At 41.4% G+C, this 20,661-nt stretch overlaps 1 protein-coding gene across 1 annotated transcript in view; it reads right to left on the reverse strand.

Annotated features, from left to right (window-relative positions):
- Positions 1 to 507: 507 nt before the first annotated feature.
- Positions 508 to 20,661, reverse strand: part of LOC123744972 (trans-acting T-cell-specific transcription factor GATA-3) — a 204,823-nt gene continuing 184,669 nt past the window's right edge. The window contains exons 6-7 of the mRNA XM_069306237.1: positions 2,666 to 3,001; positions 508 to 1,692 (exon numbers count right to left, since the gene is read on the reverse strand). Coding sequence (XP_069162338.1) covers positions 1,666 to 1,692; positions 2,666 to 3,001 — 363 coding nt within the window. The 3' untranslated portion in view covers positions 508 to 1,665. The remainder of the gene's footprint in view (positions 1,693 to 2,665; positions 3,002 to 20,661) is intronic.

Genomic DNA, 20,661 nt, shown 5'->3' on the forward strand with positions numbered 1-20,661 from the left:
GCTACTAGGTACGACATATATATATATACATATATATATATATATATGTCGTACCTAATAGCCAGAACGCACTTCTCAGCCTACTATTCAAGGCCCGATTTGCCTAATAAGCCAAGTTTTCATGAATTAATGTTTTTTCGTCTACCTAACCTACCTAACCTAACCTAACCTAGCTTTTTTTGGCTACCTAACCTAACCTTACCTATAAATATAGGTTAGGTTAGGTTAGGTAGGGTTGGTTAGGTTCGGTCATATATCTACGTTAATTTTAACTCCAATAAAACAAATTGACCTCATACATAGAGAAAAGGGTTGCTTTATCATTTCATAAGAAAATTTTTTTAGTAAATATAATAATTCAGGAAAACTTGGCTTATTAGGCAAATCGGGCCTTGAATAGTAGGCTGAGAAGTGAGTTCTGGCTACTAGGTACGACATATATAAATATATATATATATATATATATATATATATATATATATATATATATATATATATATATATATATATATATATATACATATATCATTTTTTTATTATTAAAACTAAGAATAAGACTGACGTAGAGCACGCCAAACCTGGCAACATTTAGATGCGAAGAATTCAATTCAGTCTGAAGTGAAGAGTGAAAAATATTCCTATATAAGGACAGCATAACACACAAGATTAAACTGAATTTATCACCTGCATACAAATATATATAATGCACTGTAATGTTTTCCAAAACAAATTCTTAGGAGGTAATAAGTACGGTAATATTTTATTAACTATCAGATGCTTGCAAAAATAGCAAATTTATATTTTTCCTTTTTAAAAACAAGACTTTGTCTAAGAAAGTAAACGTCTTCGTATTTTATAACTTTAAACACGTTTCAGTAAACCACAGCTCATGTTCTCTGGTTCACTGTAATGTTGAGATATTTACTGTGACTTAATTTCTACAAACTACTACACTTTTTATTTTCAAGATCGCGAGTAAAGGATTAGATTATCTTACAGTATCTTAGCACACACATTACAAATTCCTGCCAAAATTGCAATATTATTATTCTCGATCTAATTATATATTTTCACTGTAAATACCTAACATTGTATGTTTCTCTAATTTAAATCAATAAAATTATATGAATTTGCATTTTCGTGAAATCACTATGTTCTCTGAATATCGCTTTAGAGATAATCACTCTTAACAATTGGCTCATTTCAAACGGATCCGCTTAACAAATAACTATTCCATTTCTTTACGAATATACTGAATACAGTTAAAAAGATCTCTGTGTGCTCTCCTCCCTAGACTAAAAAGATTGGCTTTGGCATTAACAGTGAGATGGACGTTGAAAACATCCTTTAAACTTGGCCGGTATTGGTGCAAAAATATTTGTATAGAATGATCACCAGAGGATTGTGTGCGTGTGTGCGAGCGTGTTCGGACACGCGTTTTGTAGCCACTCGTCCCGTTGCTTGGCCTACTGACTTCCTCTTCAGCTTGACTCATCCTCGGTATAGCTTTCTCGGCAGTAATGGACATTTCTTTCGACCTCTCAATTATTTTTTTCAGGATGAAATCAGATTCCAGTTGTAGGTGAAATGTGACACACAGCGCCTTCCTGTGACCCATTATTGAATCTCCTCCTCGTGCCATCAGGCCACCGACTGTAGATTAGGTCATGTGTAATCAGTTCGCCATCCATTCTGTGGGAGGAACAGGATTATGTTATCAATCAAGGAAGCAGTATCATCCGATAATATCCAAAACCCAGCGATTGAAAGGAATTTGTTTTGTTCTAGGTTCAACCCAACCACTTGGGCTGGACGGTAGATCGACGGTCTCGCTTCTTGTAGGTCGGCGTTCAATCCCCGACCGTCCAAGTGGTTGGGCACCATTCATTTCCCCGGCCCATCCCAAATACTAATCCTGACTCCTTCCAAGTGCTATATAGTCTTAATGGCTTGGCGCTCTCTCTCTCCTGATAGTTCCCTTCCCTTTGTTCTAGGTAGCAAGCTCGTCAAAGGGTAGATGGAGTTAAGGGCTTAGTCCAAACTTACTGAAGGGAGCAGTGTACTTGGCAAGAAACAATAGAGAAGCAGTGGTCACACCCTCCAGAAGGCAGGAATGTCCAAGAAAGCAAGGATCTGGTTATGAACGCGTCTCAAGCAGTGTTCACAGAGAGTAAGGTCATATATGTCTGTTATGGAGTTCTCGCAAAGTGTTAGGACATGAAACTCATGGCTCCTACTCATTTTCTCATGAAACAGTATCATACAATACTCACAAAATGTCAGGTCATGAGAGCGTCTCATGCAGTGCTCACAAAATCGTGCCTCTGACCCAAACTGAAGCTATAAGCTATAGCTCATATTTAAGCTTTGAATTAATGTATTTTAGCTCAATAAATGTTAGTGTTACTTGTAATTAACAGTTACTCAAAATGGATTTATTAATAGTTTCTTTGCATTAAATAATTATTGATTAGTAAATTAGTTTATTGATGCTTGTATACTATACAACAAGTTGCCATGTATGTTAATTTATTTATTGATTTCAAAATGCTGTTAGTAGCATAAGATTTACGGGCTGGCGAGGATGGATACGGTAAGGCAACAAGACACACAAACATCTCTTCCAAAACAGTAAATCATATTAAAAAAGAAAGCGCCGTCTTACCACTGGAGGCTGAAGGCTGAGGTTGGAGGGGATCTGGATCTGTGAGGTGGAGGAGAAGCCGAGACCCACGCCCGACATGGCCGACATGCCGTGCACGGGCGGCCCTGACATGAAGCCGCCTGCCATGGAGGAGCCGTGCATCTGGCCGCCGTACATGTAGTGAGACATGGAGCCGAACCCGGAGCCTCCAGTCCCGAAGCCACCGAAGCCGCCCTTGTCCAGCGGCTTCAACATGTCCGGGAAGCCAAGCATCCCCTTCTTCTTCTTGGACTTCTGGCTCAGCTTGCGGTTCCGGGTCTGGATACCTTCCTTCTTCATGGTGAGCGGCCGGTTCACCTACAGGAAGTAAACAAAACAAAAATTTAATCAACTCTGAAACTGGAATTGTGAGGTCAAAGAGTCACGCAGACAGAACCCGTGATTTACAGGAGTACACTTGATATAACATGGTGTGACTGAACGTTCAGAGAGAGAGCAAGTCCGACCGTTACCTCCTCGGAGTAACGAGGAGGTAAACACTAAAGGAGGCAACACTCCCAGCACACATTTGATTGACAGTTGAGAGGCGGGACCAAAGAGCCGAAGCTCAACCCCCTCAAGCACAACCATAGTACATCCATACCACTACTCCTGGCGCTCAATAACCTAACTAGCTTGTATACCGGTTTCCCGGATTAAATCTCACCATAACGGACTGATCTTACGGAACGACATTTAATTTACAAAACCAAGCCCAACCACTTGGACTGGTCAGTAGAGCGCCGGCCTCACTTCTTAAGAGGTCAGCGTTCGATTCAAGTCGGCACAAATGTTTGGTAGCCGCTCCTTCCCTCCGTTCTATTCTAGATCCTTGTCTTCATATCTCTCCCAAGTGTGTATAGTCGTACTGGCTTAGCGCTTTTTCTTCATAATTGCTTTTCATATAAAAAAACGTATAAACACATTCGAACACTGCAATGAGAAAATGCTATGGTAACCCTTAAGTTCCGCCTGGAGCGTTTAAATGATCTCAGACTCAAAGAATTTGGTTTATTAGCACTCCAGAACTTAAGCTCAAGATGTTCATCTACAGACGAGGACGAGAATAATCCAGGGAGAAAGATTCGTAGATTACCCAGGAAAGGTGACACCAGGAGGTACCGCTTGGTCCAAGAGGCTCATAATTCTAAAGTGGTCTGTGCCTTAGTTGGTGGCTCACTGAGGCGAAGAATCTCACTGGATTAAGTCTCCCGACAGACCGACGAGCGAGGTAAATCCATGATGATCGGTCATCCTGACACAACTTCTGATTAAGGATGACCAATCGCCTGTTTAACATTGTCCGTCAAGAATACCCACGTCACTAACAGTTCTGGCAACATGATTGGCTGGGCGCTATGCTTCAGCTCTTCTGAATGGCTGGCCATTTACGCCGTTACTCACTCAAGAGCGGTCTGAGAATACCAAGTGAAGTCCACATATCTTACAGCTTCTTATCACAGTATTAAATATTTGCTGTCAAAATCAACTTCCAGGTTCACAGAGGCGAGCTTCCAGTAGGCCATTTAATGACACTATCTCGTGAAAAATTAGACGGGATCTGAATCTGTTGTCATATTATTTTTCACGTCACTTAGTGAATGAATCAGCCGCCAAGTTATTTATGCAAGGCTTTGGTGCCGGCTGGCTTCAGAGGTACACTTCCATCCGGAAATTTTCCATAAAACATATCATACTGAAACCGCAAACTGGGTAACAAATGGATGGGAAGAGGGAGAGCCAAGCGGGCTCTTTCCCCGAGTATCGTCAAGGTTCTATAGAGCCCGGCGAGTTACGATCACTCCAGGCAACGTAAAAGCGCACAGGCACGCAACTCACACCTCCCGCCCGGCCGTCATAACCACCAGAGACCGCCCACAGAGCCTCTCCACCCGACCCTTTTCCAGAATCTCACGTAGAGATTTCTCCTCGTATCATTTCTTCGAGGCGCTGGTCGGGAGCTTAAAATCAATTACAATCTTAGCAGTGCTTAGGACCGAATGAACCGCAGATGGTTTGAACGAGGTCGTAAAAAAGGGAGAGAGAAAGAGAGAGAGATGGGTGTGGGTCTGGGAGGGGAGGTAAGCCGCAATCGAGCTATTTTCACACGATGTTCAACGCTCGGTGTCCATCCAATTCTTCATCTTGCCACTCAACTCTTCTCTCGGCCGCCAGGGGGCCACAACAACCCCTTCAATCACATCATATTTTACTATTGTACGATTGTGCACTCTTTTCCTTATATTAGTTACGGAAACCCGGGAAAGTTATACTTTGCAGCATAACCGGAAAAATGCCCTAAATTATACCATAGATTGGCAAACTTAGTTTAAGCGTCCAAGTAGCGGGTTTAATTGAGGACTTCGACTGATATATCATGTCCAATATTTCAGCCAGAATATATTGGGAGCAGTATATCAGAGGCCAGAGCGGTGGTCAGCGTGGTCGTAATTAAATATGCTAATTGACTTATATAAAAACATGAAGGACAATTACCTCACGCGGTGGGACGCTGCAGCCCCATTGTTCGCGCCAAAACGGAGCAGCGGCCAGGCATTTGCTAAATATTTCGTGCATGACTTTGATATTTTTGGGAGGAGAGAAGCGTGTGGCAAATGTTGAAGGGTTTGCGAGTTACATCGTTGCCATAGTTGCACGCTTGTTATATATGTATATATATATATATATATATATATATATATATATATATATATATATATATATATATATATATATATATATATATATATATAAATATAAATATATATATATATATATATATATATATATATATATATATATATATATATATATATATATATGTATATACTGTATAACTTTGCATAATAAAGTGTACACCATAATAAAAAAACAAGGGGGTGGTAGGAGAAGCGAACACTCTTTCGTATTCAGAGTTAAATGGCAAGTTTTTCTCTGAATGCTCTGTGTTCCCTTCTCTGAGGCTGTGGGTCCCTATAATTGCACCAGTGGTGGTACCCCAACCACTGGTGCCCCCATATATATATATATATATATATATATATATATATATATATATATATATATATATATATATATATATATATATATTATAACTATTTTATTTTACGCATATTTTGGTCATTTGTTCAAAATATATAAAATAATATATTGGCTATGTAAGACAGTGTCTTCACTCTCCCTCAGACGAAGCCACTGTCCTCTCCAGTGAACAATAAAACGTCGCAATATTTTCGACACAACTCCGTGTGATTAGTGGCCTCATAAAATACATTTAAATTCCTGTACATACAATTTATACTATGATAATTCCCCCCTCCCCATGTATTTTGCATGCATGCAGTTTATTATTATTATAATTAATATTAATATAACTATTAGCATTTCTTCATATGATACGCTTTAAACCATAAATACAAACAAAATAATATCAGTATAACAGACAGCATTATTGCATTATTCTAGAGAGCATTAATGCAACATTTAAGAAAGCTTGTAATTACCCCCTTTACAAAAAACACATGCGATAAATTAATTAATTAAAAACCTCATTATCAACCAATAAATCGAAGGTGCCAAGCGCCATTATTGCACAATAATATGACCACCCAGGCTTCAGCTGGCCAGGGATATAACCCTTGTTAACTATATATATATATATATATATATTAGTATATTTTGGTAGCAGTCTTTCCTGTAGACATATATTATTAAATATGACCGAAAAAGTAAGATTAATAATTCTAACACGAATTTTCTCAATCTTTCGTACAATACGCTTCACTGTTGGAGGTAAATCAAAAATCACTTCTCCAAAATTCATTTTTATTTCTAGTCTGACGCGACACGGGCGCGTTTCGTAAAACTTATTACATTTTCAAAGACTTCACAAATACACAACTGATTAGAACGTATCTCTGATTTTATATCTACATTTGAGTGAGGTGGGAAGGGTGATGTGGCATTAACACAAGACAGAACAGGAGGGGATATTAATAGGGTATTAAAAGTATCAACACAAGACAGAACAGAAACAATGGGTATTGAATAGAAGTGTTTGTAGGAAGCCTATTGGTCCATATTTCTTGATGCTTCTATATTGGAGCGGAGTCTTGAGGTGGGTAGAATATAGTTGTGCAATAATTGGCTGTTGATTGCTGGTGTTGACTTCTTGATGTGTAGTGCCTCGCAAACGTCAAGCCGCCTGCTATCGCTGTATCTATCGATGATTTCTGTGTTGTTTACTAGGATTTCTCTGGCGATGGTTTGGTTATGGGAAGAGATTATATGTTCCTTAATGGAGCCCTGTTGCTTATGCATCGTTAAACGCCTAGAAAGAGATGTTGTTGTCTTGCCTATATACTGGGTTTTTTGGAGCTTACAGTCCCCAAGTGGGCATTTGAAGGCATAGACGACATTAGTCTCTTTTAAAGCGTTCTGTTTTGTGTCTGGAGAGTTTCTCATGAGTAGGCTGGCCGTTTTTCTGGTTTTATAGTAAATCGTCAGTTGTATCCTCTGATTTTTGTCTGTAGGGATAACGTTTCTATTAACAATATCTTTCAGGACCCTTTCCTCCGTTTTATGAGCTGTGGAAAAGAAGTTCCTGTAAAATAGTCTAATAGGGGGTATAGGTGTTGTGTTAGTTGTCTCTTCAGAGGTTGCATGGCTTTTCACTTTCCTTCTTATGATGTCTTCGATGAAACCATTGGAGAAGCCGTTATTGACTAGGACCTGCCTTACCCTACAGAGTTCTTCGTCGACTTGCTTCCATTCTGAGCTGTGGCTGAGAGCACGGTCGACGTATGCGTTAACAACACTCCTCTTGTACCTGTCAGGGCAGTCGCTGTTGGCATTTAGGCACATTCCTATGTTTGTTTCCTTAGTGTAGACTGCAGTGTGGAAACCTCCGCCCTTTTCCATGACTGTTACATCTAGAAAAGGCAGCTTCCCATCCTTTTCCGTCTCGTAAGTGAAACGCAGCACGGAACTCTGCTCAAATGCCTCCTTCAGCTTCTGCAGATGTCTGACATCAGGTACCTGTGTAAAAATGTCGTCAACATACCTGCAGTATATGGCGGGTTTCAAGTTCATGTCGACTAAGACTTTTTGCTCGATGGTACCCATGTAGAAGTTTGCAAACAGGACACCTAGGGGAGAACCCATGGCGACCCCATCTACTTGCTTATACATGTGCCCATCCGGGCTCAAGAAGGGTGCCTCTTTAGTACAAGCTTGGAGTAGTTTCCTCAGAATACTTTCTGGCATGTCAAGAGGAGTACAGGCTGGATCACGATACACTCTGTCGGCTATCATTCCGATTGTCTCGTCCACAGGTACGTTGGTAAACAGCGATTCTACGTCCAACGAGGCTCTTATCCCTGTGGCCCGTGTGCCCCGCAGTAAGTCCACAAATTCCTTTGGAGACTTCAGGCTGAAGGCGCAAGGAACATAAGGAGTCAGCAGGCCGTTGAGTCGCTTTGCCAGTCTGTACGTGGGTACCTCACTCAAATGTAGATATAAAATCAGAGATACGTTCTAATCAGTTGTGTATTTGTGAAGTCTTTGAAAATGTAATAAGTTTTACGAAACGCGCCCGTGTCGCGTCAGACTAGAAATAAAAATGAATTTTGGAGAAGTGATTTTTGATTTACCTCCAACAGTGAAGCGTAATGTACGAAAGATTGAGAAAATTCGTGTTAGAATTATTAATCTTACTTTTTCGGTCATATTTAATAATATATATATATATATATATATATATATATATATATATATATATATATATATATATATATATATATATATATTTAAGTGTGTATATATAATATACACACTTAAACATTTCAATGAGTCGCGGCCGACTGGGCAGCGTTCAGTATTCGCAATCTATGAAGCTGGGTTCAATTCTCGGCCAAGGCACTAAACAATTGGGAAAAGTTTCTTTCATCTGATGCCTGTGTTCACCTAATACTAAATAGATCCCTGGAGGCAAGACAGCTGCTGCGGGCCACGGCCTCAGGATGTGTGGTAGAAGAATGTATATGAAGCGGGTATGATAGAAAATGATAGTTCGCGTGGCAGTACATTTGACAAACGACGATTAGAAAGTCGGGTTCAAAGAGCTAACAGCCCGAATCTGTAGGCATAAATAGTAAATACAAAGAGTAAACACACACAAAACACCACTTCCCACGCATACAAGACACACTCACACGCGCGCGCATGTGCGCGCACACGCACACATTCCTGAAGTAAGCGCACACGCGTGCACTTCAGGAATCTGTACACCAGTTGACTGACAGTTGAGAGGCGGGATCAAAGAGCCAGAGCTCAACCCCCGCAAGCACAACTAGGTGAGTGCAACCAGGTGAGTATACACACATATACACTCACACATACACACACAAACACACACACCACACACACACACACACACACACACACACACACACACACACACACACACACACACACACACACACACACACACACACACACACACGCACACACACACACACACACGCACACACACACACGCGCGCGCGCGCATACAATCAGGCTTGTGTGAGATAGTTGTACCACAGAAATACGACGGTGTGTGGATGAAAATTGGAAACTAAATTTTTCGATGACAAAAATTATCACCTCTTAATTGGTAGTGTAATAGTTTGAATTAACTAGAATCTAAATACTAGTTTCTAAAGTAGACATAATATAAACCTTATTTGCTTCAAGTCATTGCATCAAACGATCGACTTTCAAAGCATCGCTTGTCCTATAGCAGAAGAACGACCTCACAAGCCATGATAGATGATGCACAAATATGTGAATACACGCCAACCCTTATGAATAATATATCGCCTCTCAATCTATATAACACTACATCCCCACACTGGGAGCAGCAGGGGCGCCCCTGACGACCCTCTCTATCTCCTCTCTAACATCTAAACTCATCTCTAACCCAGTAGGCATCACCACCTTCCGTGGACCCGCCGCTGCACAGCCCTACGGGTCCACTAGGTGCATGGTGGCCCAATACACTGGTCTACATTCATCACACTTGGCCATAAACTAGATAGGATAATATGGAGCTTCCCAGCCAATTTCTTAACACAGTGTGATGCCTTCGGTAGTTGTGTGGGTGGTGTTCCTAGGTGTGTGTGTTTATGGCTCTGTGTTGTGGTGTTGCGTGGTGAGTCAGAGATGTGTTTTGGTGTGTAGTGAGTCAGAATATGTGTTGGGGTGTTATGTGGTGAGTTAGAATGTGTTGTGGTGCTCCAGGGGATCTGTTCTGTGGTGCTGTGTGGCGTGGCAAAACGTGTTGATAAGTTCCTGCTCCATATTGTTCTTTTATGTGGTGAGCTAGATTGTGTTTTGGAGGTGATGAGTATGTCTTGTGGTGTGTGGTGAGCCAGAATATGTTGTGATGTTTCTGGCGCTGTGTTGTGGTGTAGTGTGACTGGGCAGTCTGGGTTATAATTTCCTGTATTGGGTTGTGAGTCACCGGGTATTGTGAAATTGTAGTAATGTGGTAGGTAGGGGATCACCATTTGTTGTGAGCTTGTAACACTGGTTGAGTGAAGAGTCATCTAATATTGCGAGCTTGTAACACTGGTTTAATGGAAGGTCATACATAGATAGAGAGAAGATGCTGTTCATATTCACTCCACACAGAAGAGTGAGGATGCTGTTCATATTCACTCCACACAGAAGAGTGAGGATGCTGTTCATATTCACTCCACACAGAAGAGTGAGGATACTGCTCATATTCACTCCACACAGAAGAGTGAGGATGCTGTTCATATTCACTCCACACAGAAGAGTGAGGATGCTGCTCATATTCACTCCACACAGAAGAGTGAGGATGCTGCTCATATTCACTCCACACAGAAGAGTGAGGATGCTGCTCATATTCACTCCACACAGAAGAGTGAGGATGCTGCTCATATTCACTCCACACAGAAGAGTGAGGATGCTGCTCATATTCACTCCACACAGAAGAGTGAGGATGCTGCTCATATTCACTCCACACAGAAGAGTGAGGATGCTGTTCATATTCACTCCACACAGGAAATTGAGGATGCTGCTCATATGCACCCTATACAGGAGAGGGAAGCTGCTGCTCATATACCGACCAGTCCTGTCATACGGTTCACCTACAGCATTTCAACATCAAAATCCCGAACGGACAAATGAAGATGTACAATAAATCATGGCGCCAGTCAAACATTTACGTTTCTACGTTGTGTTGCGTTGTCTGACGTTCCCTGAGATAAACGTAACACTCCTCAACAGCCGGCTCATTAAAGCCAGCCGGATAAATCGTCCTGTGAATCGAATATGAAATGATAGAGAGCCATTATTTACATCTTTTTAAAACACAACACAGCGCTCAGAGTACAGGGACAGACCAACTGGATGTTTACTAAGAAGTGGCGTTTGTCGAGTGAGTGGATGAGTGAGTGGTTGACTGTGTGAGTGGTTGACTGTGTGAGTGGTTGACTGTGTGAGTGGTTGACTGTGTGAGTGGTTGACTGTGTAACTGGTTGACTGTGTAACTGGTTGACTGTGTGTGTGGTTGACGGAGTGAGTGGTTAACTGTTTACTAACAGCGCTTTGGGTCATTGATATGGTGTGAATGACGATATTAAGGGGTACAGAGAGTTCGAAGGTTTCAGGAAGCTCAAAGGTACAGGGGGGCTCGGGAGTACAGGAGGCTTAATAGTACACGGGGTCGAGAGTACAGGATGTTCGGTGGTATAAAGGGCTCTAGTGGTTACGGGGGCTCTAGGGATACAGAAGGCTCTAGGGGTACAGGGGGCTCTAGGGGTACAGGGTGCTCTAGTGGTTACAGGGGGCTCTAGGGGTACAGAAGGCTCTAGGGGTACAGGGGGCTCTAGGGGTACAGGGTGCTCTAGTGGTTACAGGGGGCTCTAGGGGTACAGGGGGCTTCGGGGTACAAGAGACTCGAGGCGTACAGGAAACTCAAGGGCAGAAGGGCTTCGAGGATACAGGAATCACGAGCGTGTTAATAAGAAAAGCCAGCTGTTGGGAGATGGAGCCAGCTATTGCTACTAACATCCAGCTGCAATGAGAGGCAGCCAGATATTGCGAGAGGCAGCCAGCTGTTACGAGAGGTAGCCAGCTGTTACAATAGGCCTGCTGTAAGTTGTTTACGAGAGACAGCCAGTTGCTGCTGCGAGATGCAGCTGGCTATTGATAGAGACAACCAAGTGTGTCGATAGGTGACGCCTATCCCACGACTATATCCTGGCTGGAACAGTAAGTAGCTCCTGCCATGTCTCCTCCTCACTCCATGTCATATAAACTGTGATCCACGCTCTCGTCAACATCAACACTACATCATCCTGAATAATAACCCATTGATCATATAATTATCCTATGATTTATGTCCACTATTAGGATAAATCGTAGAAAATCTGAAGAAAATATTTTTATCCTTCCAAATATGCCACAACAAGCATAGCTTTCTTGTCAGTTTTGAATCTAAATATTTTGTTTTATATTATAGGAATATATATATGCAATAAATATATACACGTATATTTAGAAACTTGCATAAACCTAAGCATACATACAATATGTATACGTCTACTCACAGTGTGTATTATAAAGCCAGGCAGCTAGGACGGTATACAAGCATAGTATAAATCATACAGACGTAGCGTTTACATCAAGATGGGACGTCAGGAGGCGTTCAATAAATTACTCACGTTTTGCTCACCGTCTTCCCAGATTGACTTTCTTCCCTTGTCCGCGATGAAGATTAATTGTCTGTTATCTTACCAGCCCCTACGTGATTTATTCCACCTCCCCTCCCCCCTCCTTTCTCCCCATCTCTCCCCTCTTCTCCCCCTCTTCTCCCCCTCTCTCCCCTCTTCTCTCTCTCCTCCTTCTCCCTCTAACTTTGCTTTGGGGAGTTTCCTCAGTTTGTAGATTAAGCTCCTGACGGAAATTGCTCATAGGGGTTTGTTTTGATAGTGGTTGAATCTCTGCTCATTTGTTTTATGTTTATCGTTATGGAGAGTAATCAATATTTGTGGGGATTTGGTGGGAAAACTTGTGTTTTGTGAATTTGATTCTTGTAATTTGCCCAAGTTCCTTTTATACCTTTAGCATAAAATTTTCTCCTCATAAAAATAATGTTATTCCTCATAATTTTTTATAAATATTTATTTTTTGGTTAAAAGCTTAACTGACAACAATTTTATTAAACAAAAATTGCTTAATTTCAGACAATTACTGTACACAATTAGGTGAGACAAGCCCAAAGCGTCTGGTTTGAATCCTTGGACAGAGAATATTTGTAGCAGACATTCTATTTTATAGACAGATGTGTACTAGAAAGGGAACCCTGCAGAGCCGGGTTCTCTCTCTCTCTCTCTCTCTCTCTCTCTCTCTCTCTCTCTCTCTCTCTCTCTCTCTCTCTCTCTCTCTCTCTATCTCTATCTCTCTATCTATCTATCTATCTATCTATCTATCTATCTATCTATCTATCTATCTCTGAATATTTAATAGGTAAACACTTGACAAAATCAATACAATATGAAGTAATTCCTCTTTTTTACTCATATTAACAACATATTGAATGACTAAAAATTATATTATCATTAAAATATTGTCTGGAGTATGTTTACGTCACTGAATTTCAAGGCCTCTCGAGTTTGGGCAGATTTACAAGCTCTAAAGCAAACAAGATTTTGTTGAAAATTGCTTGGGGTGACGTGTGTTAACGTATGCCATGCAAAAGTAAACCTTTCTAGCAGAGTATATTAAGACGAAAGTTATACGGAGGGCATCAAGCGGGAACAAAATGCAACAATTGTATATGTCATCTAGGTTTGTGTATGTCATCTAGGTTTGTTTATGTCATCTAGGTTTGTGTATGTCATCTAGGTTTGTGTATGTCATCTAGGTTTGTGTATGTCATCTAGGTTTGTGTATGTCATCTAGGTTTGTGTATGTCATCTAGGTTTGTGTATGTCATCAAGGTTTGTGTATGTCATCTAGGTTTGTGTATGTCATCTAGGTTTGTGTATGTCATCTAGGTTTGTGTATGTCATCTAGGTTTGTTTATGTCATCTAGGTTTGTGTATGTCATCTAGGTTTGTGTATGTCATCTAGGTTTGTGTATGTCATCTAGGTTTGTGTATGTCATCTAGGTTTGTGTATGTCATCTAGGTTTGTGTATGTCATCTAGGTTTGTGTATGTCATCTAGGTTTGTGTATGTCATCTAGGTTTGTGTATGTCATCTAGGTTTGTGTATGTCATCTAGGTTTGTGTATGTCATCTAGGTTTGTGTATGTCATCTAGGTTTGTGTATGTCATCTAGGTTTGTGTATGTCATCTAGGTTTGTGTATGTCATCTAGGTTTGTGTATGTCTGCCTCTGCTTTTATGGTATCTTAAATTCTTCTTGTATGACTGATTTTTTTTATTGTAAACGTGTTTTTTTTCGTATGTGTGTGTGTTTATTTACTATTTGACAATTTGTGCTATAGGATTGAATTATTAGGTCTTGGACCCCCGCCTTTCAAACCATCCGTTGTCTAATGCCCGAAGCATTAGCATTTCGGGCATAGTTGCCCGAAACGCTATGCGTACTAGTGGCTTTAGGTATTGAATGTACTACATCTATCTTTAAATCTAACAGAATGTTTGTACTGTAACGCTGCAACTATGTATGTACTGTTCCTAAATAAATTATCATTATCATCATCCTCATCATCATCCTCATCATCATCATCATCATCATCATCTTTATTTTCGTACAGAATTATGAAATTTGTGAAATATATATCCACTCTAACCTTGCATATTCTTCCTTTCCCTCTCCCTTCCTCCCTCCCTCCCTTCCTAAATGTTTCACTTTCATCCTCTCCTCTCATCACTTTGCCTCCCTTCCCCTTCTCCCCTCCCCCACACCTCTCTACCCCATCCTCCTCGTCTCCCTGCTAGCCACCTGCATGCAAGAGCTCAAAGCAAGAGATAAATAGCTCATCCCCCAGTAAAAATTTGCCAAATGCTCAGCGCAATGAACTTTGAACGTTCACGTGGCAAGCTCTAAAAGTGTTAATGTGAGACCATTAGAGTGAGGTATGAGGTGAAGTGAGGTGTGAGACGAGGTATTTTTGGCATGTTTATACGGAGCAGTAATGATATTTTAGCAGAAATTAGGAAACAATTTATTTTAGTATTTGCCAAAAGAAATGCGGCATAATCATTTTGGACATGCCATCATTCTCTAACTAGGCAGATATGTCGTTCTGGGCAGAGACAGCGAGTGTTAGCATATGTTTATGGCCAAATATGTTAGTGTTCGCTTATTGCCAATATATTTGTGAGCTACAGTAAGAGAGAGAGAACAAATCATATGTTATATGTGTTAGCATACTCTCGGCATCATGAGATTTTGTTTACTAAAATGAGTCCTATCAGCACTTCGACGCAACAAATAAAAATATGAATTCACAAATCATTCCGTGTTGCAAAAATCAACAGAAGCATAAAGTACAAGAGAGAGAGAGAGAGAGAGAGAGAGAGAGAGAGAGAGAGAGAGAGAGAGAGAGAGAGAGAGAGAGAGAGAGAGAGAGAGAGAGAGAGAGAGAGAGAGAGAGAGAGATATATTACTCGATATTACTCTAATTTGGCGTTTCTCGAAGGAAGGATTACTCTATGTATCGGAAGAAAAGAGTTAACTGAATTTTGTGATCGTTTAGTGATGGAATTAATTGTTTAAGTTTGGATGCTATCAGGCCGATCCACGATGACGCAATTTACATAAGTTAATTGGAAGGGGGGAACGAGGTATTTATTACGTGCGAAAGGCAGAGAGGAAGAGGATAACATAAAATGAAGTGGAATGTGCGAAAGTGAGAAGGTGGCGTGTACATTTAACTAGTGTCTGATATTAATGTCTGCAGGAACGTGGTGTTATAGCTCTTAGGTCCCGCCTTTCTAACCGTCGATTATCAAATGTACTGACTCTAGCATATTTTTCTATATCATACCTGCCGCAACTCTCTCTCTCTCTCTCTCTCTCTCTCTCTCTCTCTCTCTCTCTCTCTCTCTCTCTCTCTCTCTCTCTCTCTCTCTCTCTCTCTCTCTCTCTCTCTCAGACACACACACACACACACACACACACACACACACACACACACACAGTTGATTGATGGTTGAGAGGCGGGACCAAAGAGCCAGAGCTCAACCCCCGCAAGCACAATTAGGTGAGTACACACACACACACACACACACACACACACACACACACACACACACACACACACACACACACACACACACACACACATCCCCAATATGCAGCCCGTGTCAAACTCGCAGGTATATGTATCTTGCTAAGTGAACAGAGACATCTGGTGAAGGAAACCTTGCCCATTTGTTATTGTCTCGACCAGTAATCGAACTCAGGTCCGGGATCCACGAATCCCGGACGATGTCCGCTCGACAGGGAGTGTTTGGGTACTCTCTTCCAAGCGCTATGTAGTCGAATGATTTGGCGCTTTCTTTTAATAGTTCCCTTCTCTACACCTATTTGTGCCTGCATGATCAAACTCTCGCTCTTGGGCCCCGCCTATCTACCCCAGAGCGCTTTTCCACTTAGCCGCGAGGCCCCTGTGTGTGTGTGTGTGTGTGTGTGTGTGTGTGTGTGTGTGTGTGTGTGTGTGTGTGTGTGTGTGTGTGTGTGTGTGTGTGTGTGTGTTCCAGCACACTGACGCACCAGCATACTGACGCACCAACACACTGACGCATCATCTACGCATCACGCACAATGCACATAATAAGAATTCTCTCTCTACTTTCGCATAATAATTAACTTGGTGTTCCTTAATGACACGAGGGGAGAAATAATGTCCAGCTCGCCTCATTAACAGCAAGGTTGATTTTTAACAACCGATAATTACACAGTAATTATTGATTTTAATCACCTATCGCTGTTTTATCTAAGAATAAAAAAGGATAATATTGAATGTTATTCCCGGCTTTGCACTCCATCACATAAGATAACACAGATAATATCGATATTGATGTCTTAAGATCAGATTAATATCGCCTGAGATTCTCTCTCCTAGGAATTTATAGACTAAAGTACCTAATTATTATATTCCAAAGTTCTTGTTTACTCTGGGGAAGAAATGGGTAATTTGCGTCGTCTTAAAGTTTATGAGAAAACGACCTGTCGAGTCTAGCGTTTATAGAAAGACTTTAAATGAACAAAATCCACTTTACTTTTTTATCCCCAGAAATAAATCATTGGGCTTGCGCGCTTTTGCAATGGTCGAATTTAATTATGATACTTTTGCGATTTTTTGTTTTGTTTTGTGTATTTGTAAATCTAGAATGTAGATGAAACTTGATAAACGTTGGAGAGTGAAAGGAGGATTAGGAGGAGGTGGATGAATGATGATGTGAGGATGATAATGATGAGAATTATGATGAAGATGAAGACGATTATAATGATGACGATACTGATGAAGACAAAAATAGGTTGATAATGGGAAATTGACGATAATGACGAAGATGGAGAAGTGGATGATGATGCAGAAGCAATAGCAGTAGTAGTAATGCCCAGAGAAATCCCAGGGATCAATGTATCAGTGTGAAAATCAGTAGGATTTTGGGAAATTGGTGAGTACTGGGCACTCCCCAATGTGTACTTGGGAGTACCGGGCACTCCCCAATGTGTGCTTGGGAGTACTGGGCACTCCCCAATGTTTACTTGGGAGTACTGGGCACTCCCCAATGTGGGCTTGGAAGTACTGGGCACTCCCCAATGTGGGCTGGGGTGTACCGGGCACTCCCCAATGTGTGCTTGGGAGTACTGGGCACTCCCCAATGTGGGCTTGGGAGTACTGGGCTCTCCCCAATGTGTGCTTGGGAGTACTGGGCCCTCCCCAATGTGGGCTTGGGAGTACTGGGCACTCTCCAATGTGTGCTTGGGAGTACTGGGCACTCCCCAATGTAGGCTTGGGAGTACTGGGCACTCCCCAATGTTTGCTGGGGAGTACTGGACACTCCCCAATGTGGGCGTGGGAGTACTGGGCCCTCACCAATGTGTGCTTGGGAGTACTGGGCACTTCCCAATATGTGCTTGGGAGAACTCAGAGCATAGGTTCCAATGTTCATCGCAGTTCCAACTGATTTGGTAGTAGCAATAGTAGTAGTAGCAGTAGACATCTGTAAGTCTCAGGAGACTATGGAATTAATATTGGGCTTTACGAAAGACTAATTAAAAACAAAGAGGCCCATTGCATATAGGGCGTTATCTTAGGTTGAAAAAGTGCACGATTATTTCCCAGAAAACAAAGAGTCGAAGTGGGAATCCATTGTAAGTTGGGTGCCCCGGGGCTCTGTTCACTTCCATGTATTAAAACGAATTAGGTACAGGATTGAATAGCAAAAAACAGTATATTTAAACATGCAAACTTTACGTAGAATAGATTCAAAAGACGACTCTCAATTGCTTCAAGATGATTAAAATAACTATATAGAGAGCGTGTGTTTGGTGGATGATGCCCTCTTGCCCTGGATGGTCTGGACGCCCACGCCCACCCCGTGATCCGTGGGCGTGAATGGGCGTGGGGGTCTCTCACCGTCTTGTTTCTCCCGTAATGAGCTTCTCCTGATCCATCACGTAAATTAGGGGTCCAAGGACGTACACAATTTCTTCGCATTATCCGCGTTAAACTCATATTAATCACTGGCCTGACTCGCCTCCACAGAGAACAGGCGCCGCTCTCCCGATATGAACAAAGTCGTCTCAAAAGCTTTTCCCATCACTGTTGTAGCTCACAAGGGAGAAGAGAGAGAGAGAGAGAGAGAGAGAGAGAGAGAGAGAGAGAGAGAGAGAGAGAGAGAGAGAGAGAGAGAGAGAGAGAGAGAGAGAAGAGACAGAGACAGAGAGAGACAGCAAGAAAGATGTACTTTAAAAATCAGTGTCACGCAAATATTTGCGTCGAAATCTTAAGAAAATATTATATAAAATAGGAGATGATGTTTTGAGTGGCTGCCACCCCCCTAATTCTTACCTCCCTAACCCTCTTCCTCCTCCTCCTCCTACCCCCTCCCTTCACCCTCCTTTACCCCAACCAACTCTTCCTCCTCTATCTCTTCCCCCATTCCTCTCCTCCCCCTCTCACGCCTCGCGCAGGTCACGCCAAGCGCCACTTCGTCACTCGCGGGGATATTTTTTTAAAGGAACACCGTCTTCACCTTGCATCGTTATTGGAGTTTAGCGTTCCGTGGCGCTCCGTGTCCGCCACCACAGGTGTTGTACACAGAGCTCCTTACCTCTGCTTCCCTTGACAACATGCAGTGTGTATGGCAGTTTGCTCGAGTGTATCCGATACAGGCTTATAAGGAAAAAATAAAAAAGAAAGAAAAACACCTACATACAAGAAACAAAAAATATAGCGAATCACATGTATATATACATATATATATATATAAAACACATGTATAACAGCACACACACACACACACATGCAAAAAAACATGCATACATACAGACATACATACAAAAGACAAACACACACACGTATATATATATATATATATATATATATATATATATATATATATATATATATATATATATATATATATTCAGACACATATACATACATCACTGACACTTCTTCGCATTCATATTCCCCCATTATCCCCCCTCCTCCCCCCCCCCCCCCCAACAATTTCGTGTCCTTATTACAGTACTGAAATAAAACTATTTTCTCATTTCTACATTATAAATTTTCCTCACACACACAAAAATGGCGAAGCGAAACTATTTCCCCATGTAAACATATTTTAATTATATATTTATTTACCTTATCTATATTTCTCCAGATAAAAAAAAATATTACAAGCCCATATCGATAATATTTCGTCATATTTATATATAAACTAAATTGAAAGCAAACATTTTATATTTAGCATGTAACACATATAATATTGGAAATATATTTAACGTTTCAGTGTATATATATATATATATATATATATATATATATATATATATATATATATATATATATATATATATATATATATATAAATACTGGTATTTCATGCTGTTCTTCTACCCTACTCTTCACGCCTGGGAAGCAGATCCCTTCGCTATGTAAAGGGTTTGAATTTGAGCTTAAAATCACCATTAGGAATAAGAAGTTAGTTTGTGTAGACAGAGGTCAGGTTAATGAACGTACTCTTAACTTGTGCTAAGTAATTGTTGTTGTTTTAGATTTAACTACTCAGAACGAAATGTCCATGTAGCACGGGCTATGGTGAGCCCGTAATGCAAAGCAGGATAACACAAGAGTTTATAGTGAAAAGCGGCGGAGGGTGAGAGGAAAGAGGGAAATGAGAGAGAGAAGGAGAGAGGGCGTGAAAAGGGGGCTAAGGGAGGAATTGGAAGTGATTGTGAGATGTGAGGAATGAGAGTGTGTGAGGGAGGTTTAGGAGGAAGGGAGAGAGAGAGGGAGCAAGCCAGAAGGGAAGGAGAAGGTGGATGAGGTAACAAGAGAAAGGAAGGGAAGAGGGGGGGGAGCAAAATGCAATCCTATTTAACACCTTTGTGTATTGACGGTGTTACAAGATGGCGCCTCGGTGGCCTTTGAACGACGAAGCTTTGATGTGCCGCACGAAGTCTCAAGCACTTGGTCACGTTCGCGTGTTCAGGAACGCGCGTTCTATCCTATCCATAATCTCGACATTTTCACACACACACTCGCGCACGCACGCACGCACACACACACACACACACACACACACACACACACACACACACACACACACACACACACACACACACACACACACACACACACACACACACAGCCCTACCTATCAGAGCCCTACCCTATCAGAGCTCTATCATATGTAGATATGATAGAGCCCAGTAGGCTCAGGAATCTGTACACCAGTTGATTGACAGTTGAGAG

The sequence above is a fragment of the Procambarus clarkii genome, chromosome 57 (genome assembly GCF_040958095.1).
Source record: "Procambarus clarkii isolate CNS0578487 chromosome 57, FALCON_Pclarkii_2.0, whole genome shotgun sequence".
NCBI classification, from domain to species: domain Eukaryota; kingdom Metazoa; phylum Arthropoda; class Malacostraca; order Decapoda; family Cambaridae; genus Procambarus; species Procambarus clarkii.